At 41.3% G+C, this 21,235-nt stretch overlaps 2 protein-coding genes across 12 annotated transcripts in view; one reads left to right on the top strand and one right to left on the bottom strand.

Moving 5' to 3' along the window:
- The window catches only part of PPFIBP1 (PPFIA binding protein 1), a 205,769-nt gene that overhangs the window by 101,314 nt on the left and 83,220 nt on the right, over positions 1-21,235 (bottom strand). For 2 of the 11 annotated variants that reach the window (XM_055572634.1, XM_055572629.1), the window contains one exon: positions 4,456-4,498. The exons of the other annotated variants lie outside the window; for them this stretch is intronic. The gene's annotated coding sequence lies outside the window, so the exon portion shown is untranslated. The remainder of the gene's footprint in view (positions 1-4,455; positions 4,499-21,235) is intronic. 11 annotated transcript variants of the gene reach the window in all.
- Positions 7,168-11,530, top strand: C1H12orf71 (chromosome 1 C12orf71 homolog). Its single transcript, XM_055566535.1, has 3 exons — positions 7,168-7,282; positions 10,016-10,560; positions 11,225-11,530. Exons 1-3 carry the CDS (start codon positions 7,168-7,170, stop codon positions 11,528-11,530), a joined length of 966 nt encoding a protein of 321 aa, XP_055422510.1.

Here is a 21,235-nt window from a genome sequence, read left to right as displayed (position 1 = left end):
CTAATCAAAAGCTCATATAGTTGACTATAAAGTCAACTACAGTTCTCTTTGATGAAAACTATAGGGTTTTTATTTACCATAATGGCTGTCGCACATGATTTTTCCATCAATCAATGATCTTCATGATGGACTGTTAGTACTGTACAGACATTCCCATTCTTGCATAAACTGAATTTAAGACTCTATGTGAACCAGCTGTCTAAATCTTTCAAAACAGTGGCCTGGGTGGGCTTCCCTGGTGGTTCACTAGTAAAGAATCTGCCTGCCAATGGGACACCGGTTCAACCCCTGGTCTGGGAAGGTCCCAAATGTCTCAGAGCAATTAAGCCCATGCATCACAAAAACTGAGCCTCTGCTCTAGAACCCAGGAACCACAACTACTGAGCACCCTTGCCACAACTACTGAAGGCCAAGTGCCCTAGAGTCCATGCTCCAAAACAAAAAGAGCCACACCAGTGAGAAGCCCACGCACTGCAACTAGAGAAAAGCCCACACAGCAATTAAGACCCAGCACAGCCTAAATACATAAATAATTTTTTTTAAAAAAAGCAAAACAGTGTCCTCATCTAAAGATTCCCACTAGTTCTGTTTCTAGACACTTTGAAGGAAATTTTGTCACTCAATTCTAACAAGAAAGTTAACTAAATCCCAATAGATTAGCTAGAGTATTGTTCCATCTGGCTCTAACAAAACTTTCTTTCAGAGTGTTATCCAAATGAACAAGAGGACAGACCACAGGATCTTCCAGAGTAGCTCTGTCCAAAAGAACTTTGCACAATGTCAGACTTTTTTTTTTTTTTTTTGCCCAGCACAATAAGGTAGCCCACAAGCTACTAAGATTCATTTCAGTTCAGCCACTCAGTTGTGTCTGACTCTTTGTGACCCCATGGACTGCAGCACATCAGGCTTCCCTGTCCCTCACCAACTCCTGGAGCTTGCTCAAACTCATATCCATCAAGTTGGTGAAACCATCCAATCACTTCATCATCTGTTCTTCCCTTCTCCTCTTGCCTTCAATCTTTCCCAGCATCAGGGTCTTTTCCAATGAGTCAGTTATTTGCATCAGGTGGCCAAAGTATTGGAGTTTCAGTTTCAGCATCAGCCCTTCCAATAAATATTCAGGACTGATTTCCTTTAGGATTGACTGATTTGATCTCCTCGTTCAAAGGACTCTCAACAGTCTTCTCCAACATCACAGTTCAAAAGCATCAATTCTTCAGCGCTCACCTTTCCTCATGGTCCAACTCTCACATCCACATATGACTACTGGAAAAACCATAGCCTTGACTAGACGACCTTTGTTGGCAAAGTATTGTCTCTACTTTTCAATATGCTGTGTAGGTTGGTCATAGGTTTTCTCCCAAAGGAGCTAGTGTCTTTTAATTTCATGGTTGCAGTGACCATCTGCAGTGATTTTGGAGCCCAAGAAAATAGTCTGTCACTGTTTCCATTGTTTCCCCATCTATTTGCTAGGAAGTGATGGGACCAGATGCCATGATCTTCATTTTCTGAATGTTGAATTTTAAGCCAGCTTTTTCACTCTCCTCTTTCACTATCATCAAGAGGGTCTTTAGTTCCTCTTCACTTTCTGCCATAAGGGTGGTGTCATCGGAATATCTGAGGTTACTGATATTTCTCCTGGCAATCTTGATTCTGGCTTGTGCTTCATTCAGCCCAGCATTTCACATGATGTACTCTGCATATAAGTTAAATAAGCAAGGTGACAATATACAGTCTTGACATACTCCTTTCCCAATTTTGAACCAGTCTATTGTTCCATGTTGGTTCTAACTATTGCTTCTTTACCTGCATACAGATTTCTCAGGAGGCAAGTTAAGGTGGTCTGGTATTCCTATCTCTTTAAGAATTTTCCACAGTTTGTTTTGATCCACACAATCAAAAGCTTTAGTATAGTCAATGAAACAGAAGTAGATGTTTTTTTCTGGAATTCTCTTGCTTTTTCTATGATTCAACAGGATGTTGGCAATTTGATCTCTGGTTCCTCTGCATTTTCTAAATCCAGCCTGAATATCTTGAGACTTCTTGGTTCACATACTGTTGAAGCCTCACTTGGAGAATTTTGAGCATTACTTTGCTAGCATGTGAGCTTGCTATAAGGTAGCAATAAGGAGACCTACAGTTCTCATCGCTATTGTTAGTTACAGGTAGTCACCGAGCACTTGAAATGTGATGAGAATGACCGAAGAAGCATTTTTATAAGTTTAATTTTAATGGTCGCATGTGGCTCCCTGTTGCACAGCACAATTCTGGGGCTTAAAAACAAGACTGTATGATGTTTTTGTGCCTGCCATTAAACACTTGTATCTGTGGCAGAAATTCAATCTAAGGGTTGCTTTCATAGCAATATTGGTTGGTGAAGTGAGAGGAGACCTATAGTTCTCACCACTGTTATTGTCGACTAACAATATTCAATATTTATGATGTATAAACAGATTCCTTGAAGTTGGTACCCAGTAGCAGCAGCCTGGCTCTAGGGGGCCTCTGGACTTCAGAGGCAGACCTGGGCAATATAAACTGCAAAAGCTAAGACTGGGGTGAAAATACACAACTCAGAGGACTGTCTTGAAAATTAAATGACCACACCTGCGAAAGCACCACTGAACTTTGCTAACACCAAAATGCTATTTTCACCACCATCCTTCTTTAATTAAGTACATGAGCTTTAATAAGGCTTTATCTGTTTGGGAATGGGCATATAAATAGAACGTAGGAAATTATACCCATCCTCTCCCTAATCCCTCATGTAATTTCAGCTAAGAATTCAATCTGGAAAAAGGATATCCTTGTCACAATAGTTCTTATAAGCAAAATAAACCATGGGGACTTCCTCTTTTCTAAAGAGAATGAACTGCAGTCCATTTAAGTTATATTTATGTAGTCCAAGTAAATCTATATGTTGGTTTTTGTTTCTGAAGGTAAAACAATACATTAATATGTAAAACCACATTATAGCAGCACAAGATAAATAAAACAAATTCAGGACAGTGATCCTGGGAGATGTGGGGAAAGATGAGGATCAGGAAAGGAATACAAAGGGACTTAAGTTTCATCTCCAACATTTCATTCCTTTTCACAAAAACAATGGGTCAAATATGCCAAAATGTTGACTTGACCAAACTTAGTTGTAAGTATTATAGGTATTAAATCATTGACTATAGTATTATCTATTATTTTTCAAAAATTTATTTTGACCTAATTTTAGATGTACAGAGAAGCTGCAAATACAGTATCCATGTATCTTCACCATACTTCCCTTAATGTTAACATCGTAGGCATCCATAGTACAATAATCAGACCAGAAATTTAACTTTGGGACAACACCATTAACTAAAATTAAAAACACAATCAAGTCTCCCCAGGTTTCCCACTCATGTCCTTTTCCCATTCTGATAATTGCATCTAGTTATTTCTCTCTAGTCTTCTGCAGTTTCTCAGTCTTTCCTTGCCTTTTATGGCCTTGACACTCGTTGTTTTGTTGAGTATCTCAAAAATGGAGTGTGTCTGATATTGTCTCATTGTTTGGCTGTGATTACACATTATGGGCAAGACTACCACAAAAATGACGCTGTGTCTTTAGTGTACCATATCACAGGTTTGTGGTATCTTTTTATACTGTCAAAATATTTCATAATTTCAAAAGATGAAAAATCAGCAGCTATATTAGTCTCGGTTCTCCAGAGAAACAGAACCAATAGTATACATATGAATGTGTATGTATAGCAACACACACATACACACATACACACATGAATGATAAAAGAGGCTTATTATAAGGAATTGGCTCATGCAAGTTAGGGAAGTTGAAAAGTCCCAAGGTGTGCCCTCTGCAAGCTGGCGACCCAGAAGAGACAATGGTGCAGTTGCAGTCCAAGTCCAGCGGCCTGAGGATCAGGAGAACTGATGATGTAGGTTCCAGTTGGAGTCCAAAGGTAGGAGAAAACCAATGTCCTAGCTCAAAGACAGTCAGGCAGAGAGAGCAAATTCTCCCTTCCTCAGTTTTCTGTTCTATTCAGGTTTCAAAGGATTGGAGGCCAACCCACACTAGGCAGGGGCCATCTGCCTTACTGAGTCTACTGATCCCAATGTTAATCTCATCTGGAAGCACCCTCACAGACACACCCAGGATAATGCTGAACCAAATATCTGGGTGCCCTGTGGCCAAGTCAAGTCAACACATAAACTTAACCACAATAGTAGCTTAATTTCTAAGTCAGAAACTTTCCACTTTATATATTTAGGCTCTAAATCCCATCAAGTCAAATAGATTTGAGGAAGCATTCCAATTTTTAAACTTGTCATTATTATTAGCTTCAGTTCTAAAACATTGTAAATTCACCACATACTATCATTTTTAAAACCTCAAGAACTTTATTATAGATGACTCTGCTTCAAGAGAAAAGGTAATGAGCCAGCTATACTATTTAGATAATATACCTGTGATCCAAGGAAAGGTAGGTCACCAAGTCAAAATAAGGCCCTAGGAAAGAAATGAACATAAGTGGTATTGCTAATGAGGACCCTGAATCCTCTGATTTATTATCAGAAGTAAAAGCTAAGTCACCTTTTAGAATTGATTACACTCCTCAGCATGGCATCCTAAAAATGTGTTGTTACTTCAATGATGCCTTAGGAAAAAATATCAGAATAAATTATGTAATATATAGGGGTACCCTGGTAGCTCAGACAGTAAAGAATTTGCTTGCAATGCAGGAGACCCAGGTTTGATTCCTGGGTCAGGAAGATCTCCTTGAGAAGGGAATGGCTACCCACTCAAGTACTCTGGCCTGAAGAATAAATAACAAGCAATTAACAGTGCTTATCCTTTTTCTGGGGTAGGTGAGAAGGCAAGTTTCAAGGACTTTGAGCTGTATATGAAATATATATGTACATATATGCATTTAAAATGAAATCTATATGTATACATATATATATATACAAACACACATATATATACTGAGAGAGAGAAAGAGTATACCGAGAAATGGCAGCATGTACAAATATATAAGATTTCAAGTTTTCTCTGGCGCTTCCCCTGTGTGAAGCTCTTTTCTCTTCAGGATGATTCTATACTTTAGTAGTTTAGGCTGAGAAATAATTTTTTTCCACTTAAATTTTTATGTTTAGTTCAAAGCATTCCATCTACATGGGTAATGGTATAGCACACAGCTTCTCCCAGAACTTCACTCCAGCTGCATGGAAAGAAAGGAACTCACGAATCCTTTTCTAGGCTCCCAGTGCCCTGGGAGGCAGTCATAGAGTTTTTATGAAAAGCCAGAGCAGAGGAATCCAGATCTCATCATGCCAAAGAGGAAGCTGAATATTTATTTTAAATCTCATTTTAGCCTGCTCCAAATGTGGATGCCACTGCTTGGGGCCAGTCCTGTGGTCTACGTACTTAGAATACACAGTTTCACTCAAAGGAGTTTCTTACAAGGCACCAGAACACAGGTTTAATTTTGGCCTAAGTCCCAGGAATCTTTCAGGGAGGAGACAGGTGGTCAGCCTCCCAAGAGACAGGCATGTGTAGAGGGTGAGAGTACGAGCTCTGGAGCCAGACTGTTTATGTCTGAACCCAGGTTCTAGGGTTTATGGTTTGGAGATGTGGGAAGGGTATGTAACTGCTCAGGCCTTGGTTCCTTTGTCTGTGGGTGGTGGTGGTTTAGTTGCTAAGTCATGTCTGACTCTTGGGACCCCATGGACTGAAGCCCACCAGGCTCCTCTGTCCATGGGACTTCCCTGGCAAGAACACTGGAGTGGGTTGCCATTACCTTTTCCAGGGTACTTTGTAAAACAGGGCAACTAACGATGCTTAACTGATTGGGGAGCTGTGAAGATTAAACAATAAGCACATACAAAGTGCTTAGAATAGGACCTGGCATACAGTAAGTGGCCAGTAAACGCTACAGAGGAGGCTGCTCCTGACCTGAGCTCCCCAGAATTAACCTAGGACCCCAAACACTCATGGAATGTGTGGCATCTGTGGTCACCTGCCATGCAGCCTCTGTAAAGTATAGATGGTGTCTCCCCAATTCCAATTCTGCCTATTTTTCACACCAGGACATCAAAACTCCTGAAACAGACTGACCAAAAACAATCTAACACAACCTAGAAATTTAACCAGTGGGACTAATCAGGTGGCTCAGTGATAAAGAATTCACCTGGCAATGCAGGAGACCTGGGTTCAATCCCTGGGTCAGAAAGATCCCCTGGAGGAGGGCATGGCTACCCGCTCCAGCATTTTTGCCTGGAGAATCCCATGGACAGAGGAGCCCGGCGGGCTACAGTCTATGGGTTGCAGAGTCGGACAGCGACTAAGCAAGAGCATGAGAAATTTAACCAGTACAACAGCAAAAGCACTGTACTGATACTGAGCAGACATAGCAAACGATAAGCATAATCTTGTTAAATGGAAATAAAGAGAAAAATGTTTGAAAAAGATCTTTTAGCAACTAATAGATTCCAATGAGCTCGAGTTCTTTAAGTCAGACCAGTGTTTCTTGGCTTTTTTCCTTCGTGTGTGTGTGTGTGTGTGTGTGTGTGTTGAAACCTATGCTTCTTTTTGGATAAATATAAAAACCGTATGGTTTCTTTTAATGCTGTTTGTAACTTGAAATTTTTTTTAAAAGTGACCAAAAAAAGTTCTAAGCAATATTAATTTAGGAACATGCTTTTTCAACATTGTAAATCAACTATACTTAAGTGAAAAAAAAATTTTTTTTTAAACATAACATGTACTTTTTCCAAGTACATACGCACTCCATTCCTTGGAAACTCTTGGGTGGAAGCCCTACTCCCTTCCTGAGAATCACTGATTGACGCAGAAACAGTACTCCACAGCCCCACAGTTTAGACCAGGCTGGCAGTTGCTGTAACTACATTTGTTAAGATGATTCTACTGTTGGAAAGGTTAGTTTTTGTTTAGCCTCTGCAACCGACTGACTGCCTTCAATCCTACATGACTCACAGTTGTCCTCAGAATTTGCACATTTGGGAAGCAGACAATGAAAGACTTACTGCCTCCACCCAGAAAGTGCCCCCAGAGATTTCACCAATCCCCTCATAATTCCACGATGCCATTGGGAAGGGGAGGGCAGACCAGGAAGTGCAAGGACCTAGTGAGGTCAGCAGGGGTATCAGCAGAGGACGATGACAAGGAAAAGCAAAGCTCCAAGTCTAGAAAAAATCAAGGCACCTCATGTTATTGAAGAGACTGTCAAAGGAGATAATATAGAGAACAAGGACAACAAGGACAGAGATCCAGGTAAGAGAACTGGTGTAAAATAATACAGACAACCTCAGGAATAAGGCCGAAGCCTAGCTGGGAAGCTCAAAGAAGAATACAAAGGTCCTCAACAATGCCTTCCTCCATACGTGTCCACATCCATCTTCACGTTTTTTTCCTTCTAACATCGGGAAATAAACAAGTATTATTACAATTAAGCCCCCTGCCCATGCCACGTATCCCACCCTTACTCTCCGAAAGCAGCAGCCAACCTTTTAAGTTTTGAAACTGTCCCCCAGTACTGACTGTGCCCCTCTTCTGTATTTGGGGAGTGGGTGCAGAAACTAAGCTGACCCCTGCCTCCTCCCTTTCTCACTCAGACACAGATGAAGTAGAGTCTAGGCCCACTGTTACCACCTCGTCTCCTCCCATCCATTTCTCAACCCAGGGCAAACCTACTGCTTCTATTCTCATGAAAGCCAACCAGTAACATTCATGCTGTGCCAAATGCACTGGAAGTTTTGTTTTGTTTGCTTGTTTTCATCATGTTGAGCATTCAATATACTTTGAGTTAACCAGAAAAATGCCTAATAAATGAAACCACTACCTGAGTATGTGCTCACAAAATAAAAACCAAGTTCCCTAACAGGGGTGGAAGGCTTTCCATGATCTTAGTGACCCTATTTACCACTTCATGCTTGAGCTCCACCCCACACCTGGCTGTTTCTCACCTAGGAGTCCTTGCTCACGTGTCCCATCTGCTTGTAAGGTCCTCTACCCCAATCACTCCCTCCTTTTCAGCTAACTTCCACACCCCACTAAGTACTGAGATCAGAGGGAATCTCCTCTGAGAGGCTTCTGATAGCCCCTCCTGGATCTCCACACTGGCAGCACAAGGTACCTCCTTCTGTTCTCCATGACATTAGTTTTAAGTTCTGCTGCTGCAGTTACCATTCTGTCCTATAAAACGCTGTTTATGTCCATTTCACCTAACAGGTTCTAAATTCCCTCAAGACAGGAACCATCCTGGGCACCGACATGACAAGAGGAAAGGAACTGTCATGGCATTTGTCCTTCTGCCATCGAGAGGGAGTCTCATCAGCGGAGTTGATGAGGGGATGGGATATTTTGGGAGCAAGGCACTGGTTCCTATAGCTTTCAATTCCTTCCTTCTCTCTTCCCACACTTCTGACTACAACTCGGGTCCTTCTGTTACCATGGTAACCAACAGTCCCAGAACACAGACTTCTGGCAGTTGGACTTTTAGCTACTGAGACTCAGGACCTGAAGGATTTTTCAAGTCCCCAGTTTATGGCTCAGGAGTTGGCAGCACCCCTCTCATGTGGGCAGCCACCAGGGCAGAACATTACAGAGACTACAACAGGTGCATGCATGTGCGCATGTGTATTCCTACCCTCTCCCCCGGTTTCTATGGGACATCATAGACAAAGTGCCATCAGATGGTGGAAGGATGCGCAACTAAATGCCTATAACCTTTCTGGGTAGCAACTTGGTATCAACTATTAGGAGCCTTTAATACATTTGTGGTCTTTGATCGATTAAACCCACCTATAAAAACATAAAGGGAGACACAAAGATTTATTAACAAAGGGTTTTACTGCAGATGTGTCTATTAAAGACAATAACTAAGTCATTAATAAGAAAGTGGTTAAAATAGACAGAATAGCCATATACACGTTTAATGTAGGTTGTGCCATCAGTTCAGTCAGTTCAGTTGCCCAGTCGTGTCCGACTCTTGGCAACCCCATGGACTGCAGCACGCCAGGCATCCCTGTCCATTACCAACTCCCAGAGCTTGCTCATATTCGTGTCTATCAAGTCGGTGATGCCATCCAATCATCCCATCCTCTGTCGTCCCCTTCTCCTCCTGCCTTCAATTTTTCCCAGTATCAGGGTGAGTCAGTTTTCCAGTGAGTCAGTTCTTTGCATCATGTGGCCAAAGTACTGGAGCTTCAGCATCAGTCCTTCCAATGAATAGTCAGGACTGATTTCCTTTAGGAGAGACTGGTTTAATCTCCTTGCAGTCCAGTCTGCCTGCAGTGCAGGAGACCTGGGTTCAATCCCTGGGTTGGGAAGATTCCCTTGAAAGGGGAAAGGCTACCTACTCCAGTATTCTGGCCTGGAAAATTCCCTGGACTGTATAGTCCTCAGGGTCGCAAAGAGTCGAACAGGACTGAGCTACTTTCATTGTCACTTTCAGGTTGTGCCATAAAATATAATAATCTCAGTTTCAACTGATATGACTTTCATATCTACATATACACATGATGGTACACACACACACACACACATACATATATATATATGTGTATATATATATAATTGTATACACATAAGTACATATAAATGAAAAGAAAAGATTATAAGGAAATCCACCAAAATGTTTTCATGATGATTATCATTATCTCTGGACAGGGGAATCACAAGCATATTTGTTTTCATCTTCATACTTTTCTATATTTTTCAAATTTTACAGCATGATCATTTTTCTTTTTGATACAAGTTTTTTCAACTGTAGTAATAGATGATAGGAGGCATCCAGTGAAGATGCTTAATGGAGAGGGTTGTATTGAGCAGGTTTTTAAAGGGAGAGGGCTGCCTCTTTTGTTCTTCATTGGAGATTGTAAAACAGATGAACTTCTCTCAGAGTGGGATAGTTCCAAATAGAAAAAAGAACGGAGAATGTTATTGGGTAAGTACCATATTACCCTCCACTTCTCCCCAATCCCACTTAGATTTTCTCTTTTGAAGATCCCTGGGATGAGGGAGACCTGAGATTTGAGCCTTCGAACTCCATGGTGCACTCATTCTCCAGCAGCTCTGAATCAAACCTGAGTCTCTCTGTGGGCTATTTCCCCTGTGAGGACACCCCCTCCTGTGAGGACACCCTCTCCTGTGAAGATGCGTCTTCTGAAGGTCCTTCAGTGCACTTTGTCCCTCCTATCCAAGGGTCATGGCGGACTGAAAACACAGGGAGGCTCCTAGCGAGACGAGACCAAATACAAGATGGCCCAGAGCAGTTCTGCAAACTCAGCATTACCCTGGCCTGGGATGTTGACGTGGCCTCTAACAATTCAGACTTGACCACTAACTGTGACCTAAGTGGAGACAACAAAGACAAGCACCCCAAAGAGAAGACACAGTTGACTCTCAGCAAACTGGATGGTCTTGTGCAAAAGCTTGAGAAATTTCTAGAGAACCAGAAAGATGACAAAGATGATGACTCTGTGTTCCCTGAATCTGCTCAGGAGGAAGACTCCCAGCTGCCTAGCAGCTCCCTTCGAGGTATGGCTCAGGTTAGTCATCAAGAATATGGTAGCTGTCAAGACTTGGCCAAGTTCAACCCACTAGAAAATGAAGATGTCAACCAGTTTCCACAGATTCATCCAAGGCTTCAGAACCAGGAGCTTGCTAAGGTGAGCAGAGAAGTGCCTCACAGGCAAGCACAGGACGGGCCTGGTGGAGGGTCCAGGTGGGAACGCATGGAGCATTACTTCCTGCTATAGAAGGGACAGAGCAGAGGTGAAGGCAAAATACCGAGGAGCCCTGAGAGAAAAGAGGGTAGGAATGTAAAGACAACGATTATGACCAAAATACGAGTGTGTATGTGTGTGTGTGTAAATATTAATGAGTACTGAAATTGAGCATATGTAGCTGGGTTGTGTATTAGTCATTCAGTCACATCTGACTCTTTGTGACCCCCATGGACTGTAGCCTGCCAGGCTCCTCTGTCCACGGGATTTTTTAGGTAAGAATACTGGAGTAGTGGGTAGCCATTCCCTTCAACAGGGGATCTTCCTGACCCAGGGATCAAACCCAGGTCTCCTGCACTGCAGGCAGGTTCTTTACCATCTGATCTACTAGGGAAGCCAGTTAAAGGATCTGAGCTCCCTACATGGACAAATACTGATCCCACTGTCATCCAGGTTACACAATATCTAACACTTGTCTTCTTGGCAGATAATAAGCGAGGCAACTGGCAGCCAAGGCACAGATATTGCAGAGATCTCCTCAGTCTTATCAGGTCCACCAGAGAAGGAGGACACTCACTCCAGCACAGGAGCCCTCTCGTGTCTGAACTTCGGGTGGGTCTTCCGCTGGCTAAGGCCCCAAGTCCACTCCTCACTTTTGGGGAGAGAGGATCCCAAGGAGGCCACTGAGCGCCCCCGTGAACTGGCACAAAAGAAAAGATTCTCTTACAGAAGCAAGAGAATCCAACCTCAAGAATCCTTCGAATTAGGACACCCCATACCACCAGATTTTTAAACTTTTTGATAGTCCCTATTCTATAATCCCCACAAGTTGTTTTTCCCAATAAACAAAATATATATTCTTTTAAAGAATTTATTTATGTATTTTTGGCTGCCCTGAGTCTTCATTGCTTTACAAGGGCTTTCTATAGTTGTGGTGAGTGGGGGCTTTTCACTGCGGTGGCTTCTCTTGTTTCAGAGCATGGGCTAGGGAACACAGGCTTCAGTAATTGCTGCGTGTAGGCTCAGTAGTTGTGCTTCATGGAGTCTAAGGGCACAGTCTCAATAGCTGTGGCACACAGGTTTAGTTGCCCAGCAGCATGTGGGGTTTTCCCAGGCCAGGAATCAAACCAATGTCCCTTGTATTGCAAAGTGGATTCTTAACCACTAGGGTACCAGGGAAGCCCTCCAGCTGACTTATTATTTAAGAGATAAAGCCATGTAAACACATGAATATAAAGGGTTATGGCAAGTAAGAGTATGCACATGGTCCATATTGAATACTAAATAACCAATTCAACAAGAGTAGGTTGATTTTAAAAGGTTTCATATATGAGGTTCGTTGAGTCACAGATACGGTTAGTCTAAAATGGAGGACTTTACAAATTGGCATGGAGTTAAAGTGTGCAATCCTGTCAGGTTATACATGACAGACACTGGCTAGGATGTTGTCCCAGGAAAGAGAGTACCATGGGAACGAAGAAATCAAAAAATAGTGCATTTTTAGCAATCTATGCCCATGGTTACACCTTGAGTCTCTGCACAGCCGACTCCTCACTTTATCTACCTCTGAGAAAATTTCCCATTCAACTAGCTCACCTGAATGCCCTCCTTCACCTTCAGCTGCTCCCTGACTTCACCAAGACTTTGAGCTCATTACCCCATGAATTTCATTCACTTCCTTCCAGGAGCAGACTTTGCCCCTCCTTCTCAAGCCATGGCACATCCACCACATCCACGGGCACTGACAATGACTGCCCTTTTCTTTTCCCAGATCTTTTAATCTACACTCTCCAAATTCCCCAATAGAACAGCAGTCTTCCTTCTCTCACAAGAGCCAACACACAAACACAGAATTACCTTCTCCACTTTCTGGAGGATTCCCACAATGCCTTCTCAAGTCCCCCATTGCCTGAGGCACTCATCCTTAGAGACGCTGCTCCAGGGTTGCTAAGAGGCCAAAAGTGATTCTTCCAGTTGACATGGTCAACTTTACTTAAACTGTCCCCCAGTTTCCACCTTCACACCATGACTTGTATGTTTCAGCTCTCTTGATATGATTATTTTACCTATAGACTGACCTCTTGAAGACAAGCACCAGGTTTTGATTCTTCTGCAAGATCTTAACAGAGTCTGCTATAGAGTGCTGTATCTCTATATAATCATTTTAAGATCTGAATATATTCTATTTCTCTTTTTTCCTATACAATCATAATGTTTTTTAAAAATGAAACACAATAGCTTAGACTTGCTATTCCTTAAGTTAAAAAAGTTACTGGTCAGCAGGGTTAAGAGTAGAAAAAGAGGGTTCAGGGAGATAGGAAGAAGAGAAAATAGCCATCTGCAGAAGGTCAGGGGAGGTGGTGACCTACAGACTGAAAAAACTAAAGCCAGAAGAATTTAGCAACTATTATTAATTTGATGGAGAAGGCAATGGCACCCCACTCCAGTAATCTTGCCTGGAAAATCCTATGGACGGAGGAGCCTGGTGCGCTGCAGTCCATAGGGTCGCTAAGTCGGACATAATTGAGCAACTTCACTTTCACTTTTCGCTTTCATGCATTGGAGAAGGAAATGGCAACCCACTCCAGTGTTCTTGCCTGGAGGATCCCAAGGATGGGGGAGCCTGGTGGGCTGCCGTTTATGGGATCACACAGAGTTGGACATGACTGAAGTGACTTAGCAACATTAATTTCAAAATTTAATTCAACAAATATACATGGAGCCTCATTGTTGCTTTAGATGAGACACTAGAATACACCTAAAAGAAAGATGACAACTCCTACCATCATGGAACTTGTAACCAGTCTTACTGTCTGCTCAATTCTTTATTAAATAAGTCAACCTCTAAGAAAAACTCACCCCAAGTGAACTACTGTAAGATTGCCCACATTAATAAGAAGCCCTGTTCATTCGTAAGATTTCCAACATATTAGTGTTTATTCTCAATATATTAGTGTTTATTCCAATAATTAGTGTTGTATAAACCTGTTTGACAAGTATGAACCCACCTCTATGACTCAATGTACTTTACAAGCCTTTATAATAAATATTCTTTATAAAAAATTGCAATTCCAAATATTCTTTGAGATTTTTCTGCTACATCTTAGAAAGTGAGTCAAAGTGTTTAAAAACAGGAAATATTTCAGTACCTCCTCATTTATTATAGTGTCAAATATGCTATGAAGCTCTTAGTTGCATGCCAAACCAGGACCAGGTTCTCTGCTCTGTGTTGTATCCAAGGGACTGGGGCTGGAGGAGACTACTACAAGGCTAGCAAATCTGGCATGGTCATGGAGAGACTCCTATAGTCATGGAGAGACTCCATGCAGAAACCTCAAGACTCTAGGAGAATGACTGTGCTTGCCAGGCAATGTGCTAATCTACTTTCTTCAAGTAAACTTCTCAGTCTTGTGATAAAGCTCAGATGCTTGAATTAGCAAGGTTTTGCCTTATTCATATTCTAGACTCTGTAACACAATCCAGCATGCAGGGTAAGAAATTATCAAACAAATGTAAGGAGTATTCAGCTGTCTCCAAACACAGAATTAGGATTGGTTAAAGTAAATTTCACAGACCACCTCATGCCACACCAATTTCTCACTTAGCAAGATCTCAACAAGAGAAAAAAGTATGTGATCATACCATACCAGCAAAATAGGGGCAAATCACTTTTCCAAACTTCAAGAACATAACATGAAAATGTTCAAAAGGAGCAAGGGGTCCAAGGTCTACCTGATCACAAAAATAATATACAAAATCCTCTTACAAGACAATGAAAAGAAAAACAAAGCAAATTATAAATGAATTCATAGAGTTCTTGGTAATGACCTCAGTATTCAAGAATAGTTTTGTTTAGGCAGGAGGGATAGTTAACAAGCTTCAAAAATAGGTCTTTTCATCATGAACTGCAAACAAGAGAACTGATGCTGCATTCAGGGTACTTGCTAATCTCAAGATGGACGGAGGGGGGGTTTCAATTGCAATGTCCAGAGTCAATCTTTTCCTGCCTCCTCTTACTACCTCAACAAAGAGAACAACACTTTGCTTTCAGAAGTGAAATGAGATCCTCATCAGATAACACCAAGTCACTGAGTGAGCTGGTCATGAGCAGGGTAGGTATAAAAGTTTTAGGATAATTCTTGAAAGAATTCTAAGTCTAGATAAAGAAATCCCCCCTCCTAAACAATTTCTGTTTACTATCTACCTTTCACAGGAATTTCATGGTTGAGATGCCCATTTGATTTCAACTAACGTGCCTTTAAAGAACTATTTATAAAGAATATTTTCAGATAGGAGGGCAGAGATGAACTATCTTTTCAGATTGTGGCCGTTGAATGAAAATTCATCTCATTATTAATTGAATGCTCTCAGTCTAGAAGGAAATCAGAAAGGTGATTTGTTTTGCTGTTCTTCATCTGTACCAACAAAGATTTATTATTTTAAGGGCAAATCCCCCAAACTAAAAGACACACCTCTCTCTCTTTCCTAGAACTTTCTTCCTATACATCTACTCACAAAATAAACCACTTCTGACACTGAAAGTAATAAAACGTGTTTGGATGGTTTTTTTTGAATTTCACTTTTGTCAGCTCCTCCACCACCTGTCTTTGGGGTCTAGATTTTTTTCAAACAGGGATGGGGGTAAAAAGGAGAAATTTTCTTTAGTAAAGTAACTTTCAAAAATTCAGTTACTACCATATTGCAACCACCAACCTGGTCACTGATTCACATAACGATCCAAGATGAATGTTAAAAACACTGGATGAATGACTGAGTGTCAGGGAACAAGATATGCACATGCTCCTGAAGAACTACCCCACAGGTCACTTATTAAGGGGATTGGGTACCTGTACAATGAGAGGTCCAGTGAACACCAAATTAATCCAGTGATTAACTCTCACATACTTTCTAAAGAAAAGCGGTGTATTCTTCCTAGCACTGTTGAATCTGAATCTAGTCATTAGGAAACCAACACTCAGATGAACCCGGATTGAAAGACACACTTTGAGACAAATGTTTTAGACTTTTCAAACATGTTAATGTCATGAAATACAAAACAAGAACAAACAAAAAAGGGAGGGAGACAAGATAATTCGAAAAAGACAAAAAGAGGTCTGACAACCAATTGCTATTTACCGTCCTTATTGAATCCTCCAAAGCTACAAAACCATGATAAAATATATTTTTTAATCATTGGAGAAATCTGAATGGGAGCTATATATTATGAACTGCTTTCAAGCAGTTCAGGAAAAAAATATATAAAATAGAGAATGTGAAAACAAAGATGGAGTTAAAAAAAAAAAACTCCAGTAAGTAGGGAATCCAGATCTCTGTTATTAAACTATCATATTTGCTGGGCCTGTGTGATGTGTTAATTGCTCATCATGTCCGACTCTTTGCAACCCCATGGACTGTAGACCACCAGGCTCCTCTGTCCATGGGATTCTCCAGGCAAGAATACTGGAGTGGGTTTCCATTTCCTTCTCCAGACAATCTTCCTAACCCAGGGATCGAACCCCAGGTCTCCTGCATTACAGGCAGATTCTTTATCATCTGAGTTATCAGTGATAGTAACATCTTAAAGATGTACATATTTAAGTCATTAATATTTTTCATTCTAAGCAAAACTTAGGTATTAGTCTAATTTCTCTAGTGATATAAACTGGGCAATTCTTTAATGTGGATTCATTCATCTGGACACCTGCCTTTGAATTCACTACTGGCCACAAGGAATTTACAGTCTCATAGGCTAATAAATATTCATCCCCTTAGTCCCTCTAACTGTAAAAAGACAAACTGGAACAGTTAAAGAAGATTAGCATCTAGGCATTTTTCAAAAACATTGCAAATTTCAGGAGTTTATTTAGCTTTTGTAAGAATGATGTCTGTCCAGTGTAGACCCAGGCTTTCTGCCTTCAAATTATCACAAATTTGGGGGCTTCCCTGGCAGTCCAGTGGTTAAGACTTCACCTTCCAAAGCTGGGGGTGTGTGTTCTATCTCTGGTTGGCGAGCTAAGATCCCACATGCCTCATGGCAAAAAGACCAACATAAAGCAGAAGCAATACTGTAACAAATTCAATAAAGATTTTAAGAAATGGTCCACATCAAAAAAATCTTTTAAAAATTATCTTAAATTTTAAGGTCTGGATAGCTCATGTTTACTCTCCAAAGAACTTCTTGAGCATTTTCCATGTTTCTCACAGATCAAGAAGAGCTTGCCACTTATAATACTATAATAACAATTCCTACAAACCGCTGTGACATTTCATTTTGAGTGGTGCTATATTCTTCTGCTTCTTCCAACGTTAAGAAGCAACATAAGCCTAAAGTCACTGTATAATGCATTGAACATCCTGAGGGACTTTAGAGAGCAAAAGAGAGGGCTACCATAGTCTTTCTTTTTTTTTTTTTTTTTAAATTTAATTTTATTTTTTAAACTTTACATAATTGTATTAGTTTTGCCAAATATCAAAATGAATCCGCCACAGGTATACATGTGTTCCCCATCCTGAACCCTCCTCCCTCCTCCCTCCCCATTCCATCCCTCTGGGTCATCCCAGTGCACCAGCCCCAAGCATCCAGTATCGTGCATCGAACCTGGACCGGCAACTCGTTTCATACATGATATTTTACATGTTTCAATGCCATTCTCCCAAATCTTCCCACCCTCTCCCTCTCTCTCAGAGTCCATAAGACTGTTCTATACATCAGTGTCTCTTTTGCTTTCTTAATTAACCTTTTATGGAACATACTTTTCATATGATTAAAGCTTTAGATGGTCTCTTAAACAAATGCACATATTCATATATAAACACTTTGCAAACAACTGAGAAAGTTCAGAGACTCCCTAAACCCTACACATTCAGGTTCACAACCAAGTTCTTAAATAAAACTTGCTGGCTTCAAGTCCCAGGTCCCCCACTTATTTGTGGTAGATCCTGGGAAAGTTACTTAAATCTCTGGGCTTTCCATTTGATCTATAAAATGAGATACTAATAGTACTCATCTCAAAGTGCTGCAGTAAGGATTAAGTAAAAGTGCCTGACACCTAATAAATGCTGACAAATTTTAGCAGCTGCTCTTGCTGTCTTGTATTTCCTTTGTTTTAAAACTGTGCGTGGCTCCTAATGACTACAGCATGAAGTCCATGCCATTACGTTTCTTTCCAGCAGATTATGCTGCGCTTTCCCAGTCTTAGTTAACAATGCTCCTCCCTCAGCCCTGCGTTCCCCGCACTACTTGTCCCTGTACTTATCCCTGCTGTTGCTCCCTGTACTTTCCTGCCTCAGTGCCTTTGTTCACAAGGTTCCCTCCCCTTGGAACCGCTCTAACCATGCTCTTCCTTCAGTCTACCCTGCCACCTACCTACTCCCAAATGCACCCTTTAAGGCTCACATTAAATCCAAGCTCTTCTATGGAACTGAGCAGGTTGAAAATAAGTCTCACCTTCTTTTGTGCGACCATCATTACCTGCAGTAAAGTAAGTGTATCATTTATCCTGTTTTACAGAAATGTGCTTCCATGTTTTTCATCCCACTAGACAAAGTCCCTGCGTTCTGCTTATCTTGTTCATGCGTCAAAGCCCCTGGCCCAGTTTCTAATACATAGTAGCTCCACGATAAATATTTGGAATATTTGAAATGGTTAATCTGCAGGAAATAATTGAAACAGATAATATCTGAAATTGAATGTAATTTCCGCACACATAAAATTTCACTTGCTTCTACTTTAATCAAGCCTAGTCCCTGGATATTTATATTGGGGGCGGTGGAGTGTGGCGGAGTGTAGGTGTTTCCTGAGTGGAAAAGCTCAGTTCTGTACAACAGACAAAGCTACTTAATAAAAAGGCAGCCACAGCTTTTTACTTGCCTTAGTAGAAACTGAGGTCTAGCCTCTCCTTTTTATTTTAAAGACATTCCAAAGTTTCCTATTTTCTCTAGATCAGGGGTTCTCAACCTCTAGCTCGAGGACCGGTATCTCTCTTCAGATCAGCAGAAGCATTAGATTAGAAATCAAGTACACAATAAAAGTTATACACTTGAATCATCCCCAAACCAACCCTCACCCCACCCCCTGCTCCCTGGAAAAGTTCTCTTTCACCAAATCAGTCCCTGGTTCGAGAAAGTCCTGTAGAACAAGAGCACTGTTCTACATAATATTTAGATACACTGACTCATTCAAATATGTTTACTGAACATTAACATGTGAGTCTACTTAGGGAGAGATTGGTATCTTGCCAGACATAGCACAGGGGCTGTGTTTGAGCTAGGGCTGAAAGGAAGAGCTGGGTGAAGGAGCAGGCAACACTATGCAATGACTGTAACTCCTAAAGGCATGGCTGGGTTCCAGTGATGGGTCCAGTTTAGCTTGAGCACGGGTGCAATGGTAAGAGACTGAAGTCTGAGGTAGAGGGATGGAGCCAGGTCACTAAGGAGCTTTGAATTGGTTCTTAGGGGAGAATGGAGTTCTTGAAGCAACAGACTGACATGATCAAATCCATGTCCTAGAGAGAGGTTTTTAATAACAGCAGTGTGGGAGTGAGGTTAAAGTGGAGAGATGTCGGTATCAGGAATATTAGAGAAAAAAATGCTGCCAGCCTAGCTCCATGGTGCGATGGAAGAAGTCCAATGCAGTTCCAGCTCTTTTTAGTAGTTTTCTCAAAATGGTTGGTGGTATTCCTGTTCCATCCTCAGGCCCAGCTATGATGCCCTCCATGCTACACCAGATCCAAGACACTACTCTCTCTGATGGTTAATAAGCATTTACATGAGTTAATGAACACAATGGACAGGAAATTATCTAAGTTGAAATAATGCACTAGATTCCTATTGTGCCCTCAGGCACCATGGAACAGATTTCTCCCGGCTCTTTCTTTTATTTAGTATTCATTCACTTACTGAGTTTATTTAGTATTCATTTATTTAGTATTCATTCACTTACTGAGGTCCCACTATGTGCTGGCCATTATTACCCTTCATGCCAGGGACAGGAGGATACACAAGACGTTGTTCCTATTCTACAGGATGTTCAAAGCGCATCAGAGGCATTAACTGTCGTTTATATTCAACAAAAGGAGTCATTAATTAGCCTTCATTTTACTTGAAGTTGGGATTACCTGTGGCTCAGATGGTAAAGAATCTGCCGGCAATGCAAGAGACCTAGGTTTGACCCTTGAGTCAGGAATATCCCCTGGAAAAGGAAATGGCAACCCACTCCAGTATTCTTGCCTGGAGATTTCCATGGACAGAGGAGCCAGGTGAGCTACTGTCCATGGGGTAAGCAGAGTTGGACACGGCTGAGCGACTAACACTTTCACTTTTTCACTTTTATATGAAGCTATTTAAAAAATGTGTTCTGGATATTGGTTATAGTACCAACTTGAAATACAGTTTTACCTTGAATGACTGGCTTTCTACATGAGTTATAAAGCTGAGCTGAGGGAGATTCCTGCTACAATATCTGGGATTATTTTGCTTATATTATACAGTAGATGTTTATGAATTTTCCCACTAGCTAAAATTTATTTGTAACCCCCAAACCATTATCAATGGTGCTTCTGCTGTTGTTCATGGCCATATACAGAGCAGCAAAAAATCTGAGTGCCCGCGTGCACAGTCCCAGCTGAGGCTGAACAAGGCAATGCTCTGCCTTCTTGTTTCAGCTCAGCTCTCCTACTACAAACAAGTGTCCCAGGGACTTCCCTGGCAGTTCAGTGGTTAAGACTCCAGGCTTCCACTGATGGGGACACAGGTTTGACCCCTGGTCAGGGCACTAGGATCCCACATACCACATGGTGCGGCCAAAAAAAATTAACTAAGTGTCCTTTCCATGATCTATCCTGTGTCATGTTTCACACTCACATGTTTTTTTGGTTGGTGATTTCAGTGTTTAAGATGGTTCCCAAGCACGTCAGCATTTCTAAGTGCAAGAAAAGCTGTGATGAGCCTGGTAGAGAAAATGCATGTGTCAGATAAGCCTAGTTCAAGCATGAGTTACAGTGCTGTTCATCATGAGTTCAATGTTAATGTATCAACAACTTGAAATAAGGTCCCTTTTAACAGAAAGAAGGTTATGCGTTGGTCAGTTGGGAAAACACTGTGACAGACACTCACAGGAACCTAAGCCTGTGTATCCCCTAGGAGCAATGGCTCAGTAAGCTCTAATTCAGAGTTCTGGCAACTTTACAGACAGTAACTACTACAAATAACAAGAATCCGCTGGATTTTCGGTGCAAAGAGCCAGCCATAACACACTGATTTTTTTTTTTTTCCAGCTCTACCTCCTGAGGATTCAGTAAGACCACAAAGCGAGGACACAGAACTCACTTTCTGCCGAGTGAAAAAAGCCAAATATCACATAATCTCACTTATATGTTGAACCTAAAAAACAAACAAACAAAATGAAAACAGACTCAGAGATAAAGAGAATGAATGGCTGGCTGTCAGAGCAAGGAGGATGTGGAGGTGCGTGGAATAGGTGAAGGGGATTGAGAGGTAC

This window comes from Bubalus kerabau, chromosome 1, assembly GCF_029407905.1.
Source record: "Bubalus kerabau isolate K-KA32 ecotype Philippines breed swamp buffalo chromosome 1, PCC_UOA_SB_1v2, whole genome shotgun sequence".
In the NCBI taxonomy this organism is placed as follows: domain Eukaryota; kingdom Metazoa; phylum Chordata; class Mammalia; order Artiodactyla; family Bovidae; genus Bubalus; species Bubalus kerabau.
The sequence above is the reverse complement of the archived record's forward strand: the minus strand, read 5'-3'. Positions and strand labels throughout refer to the sequence as shown.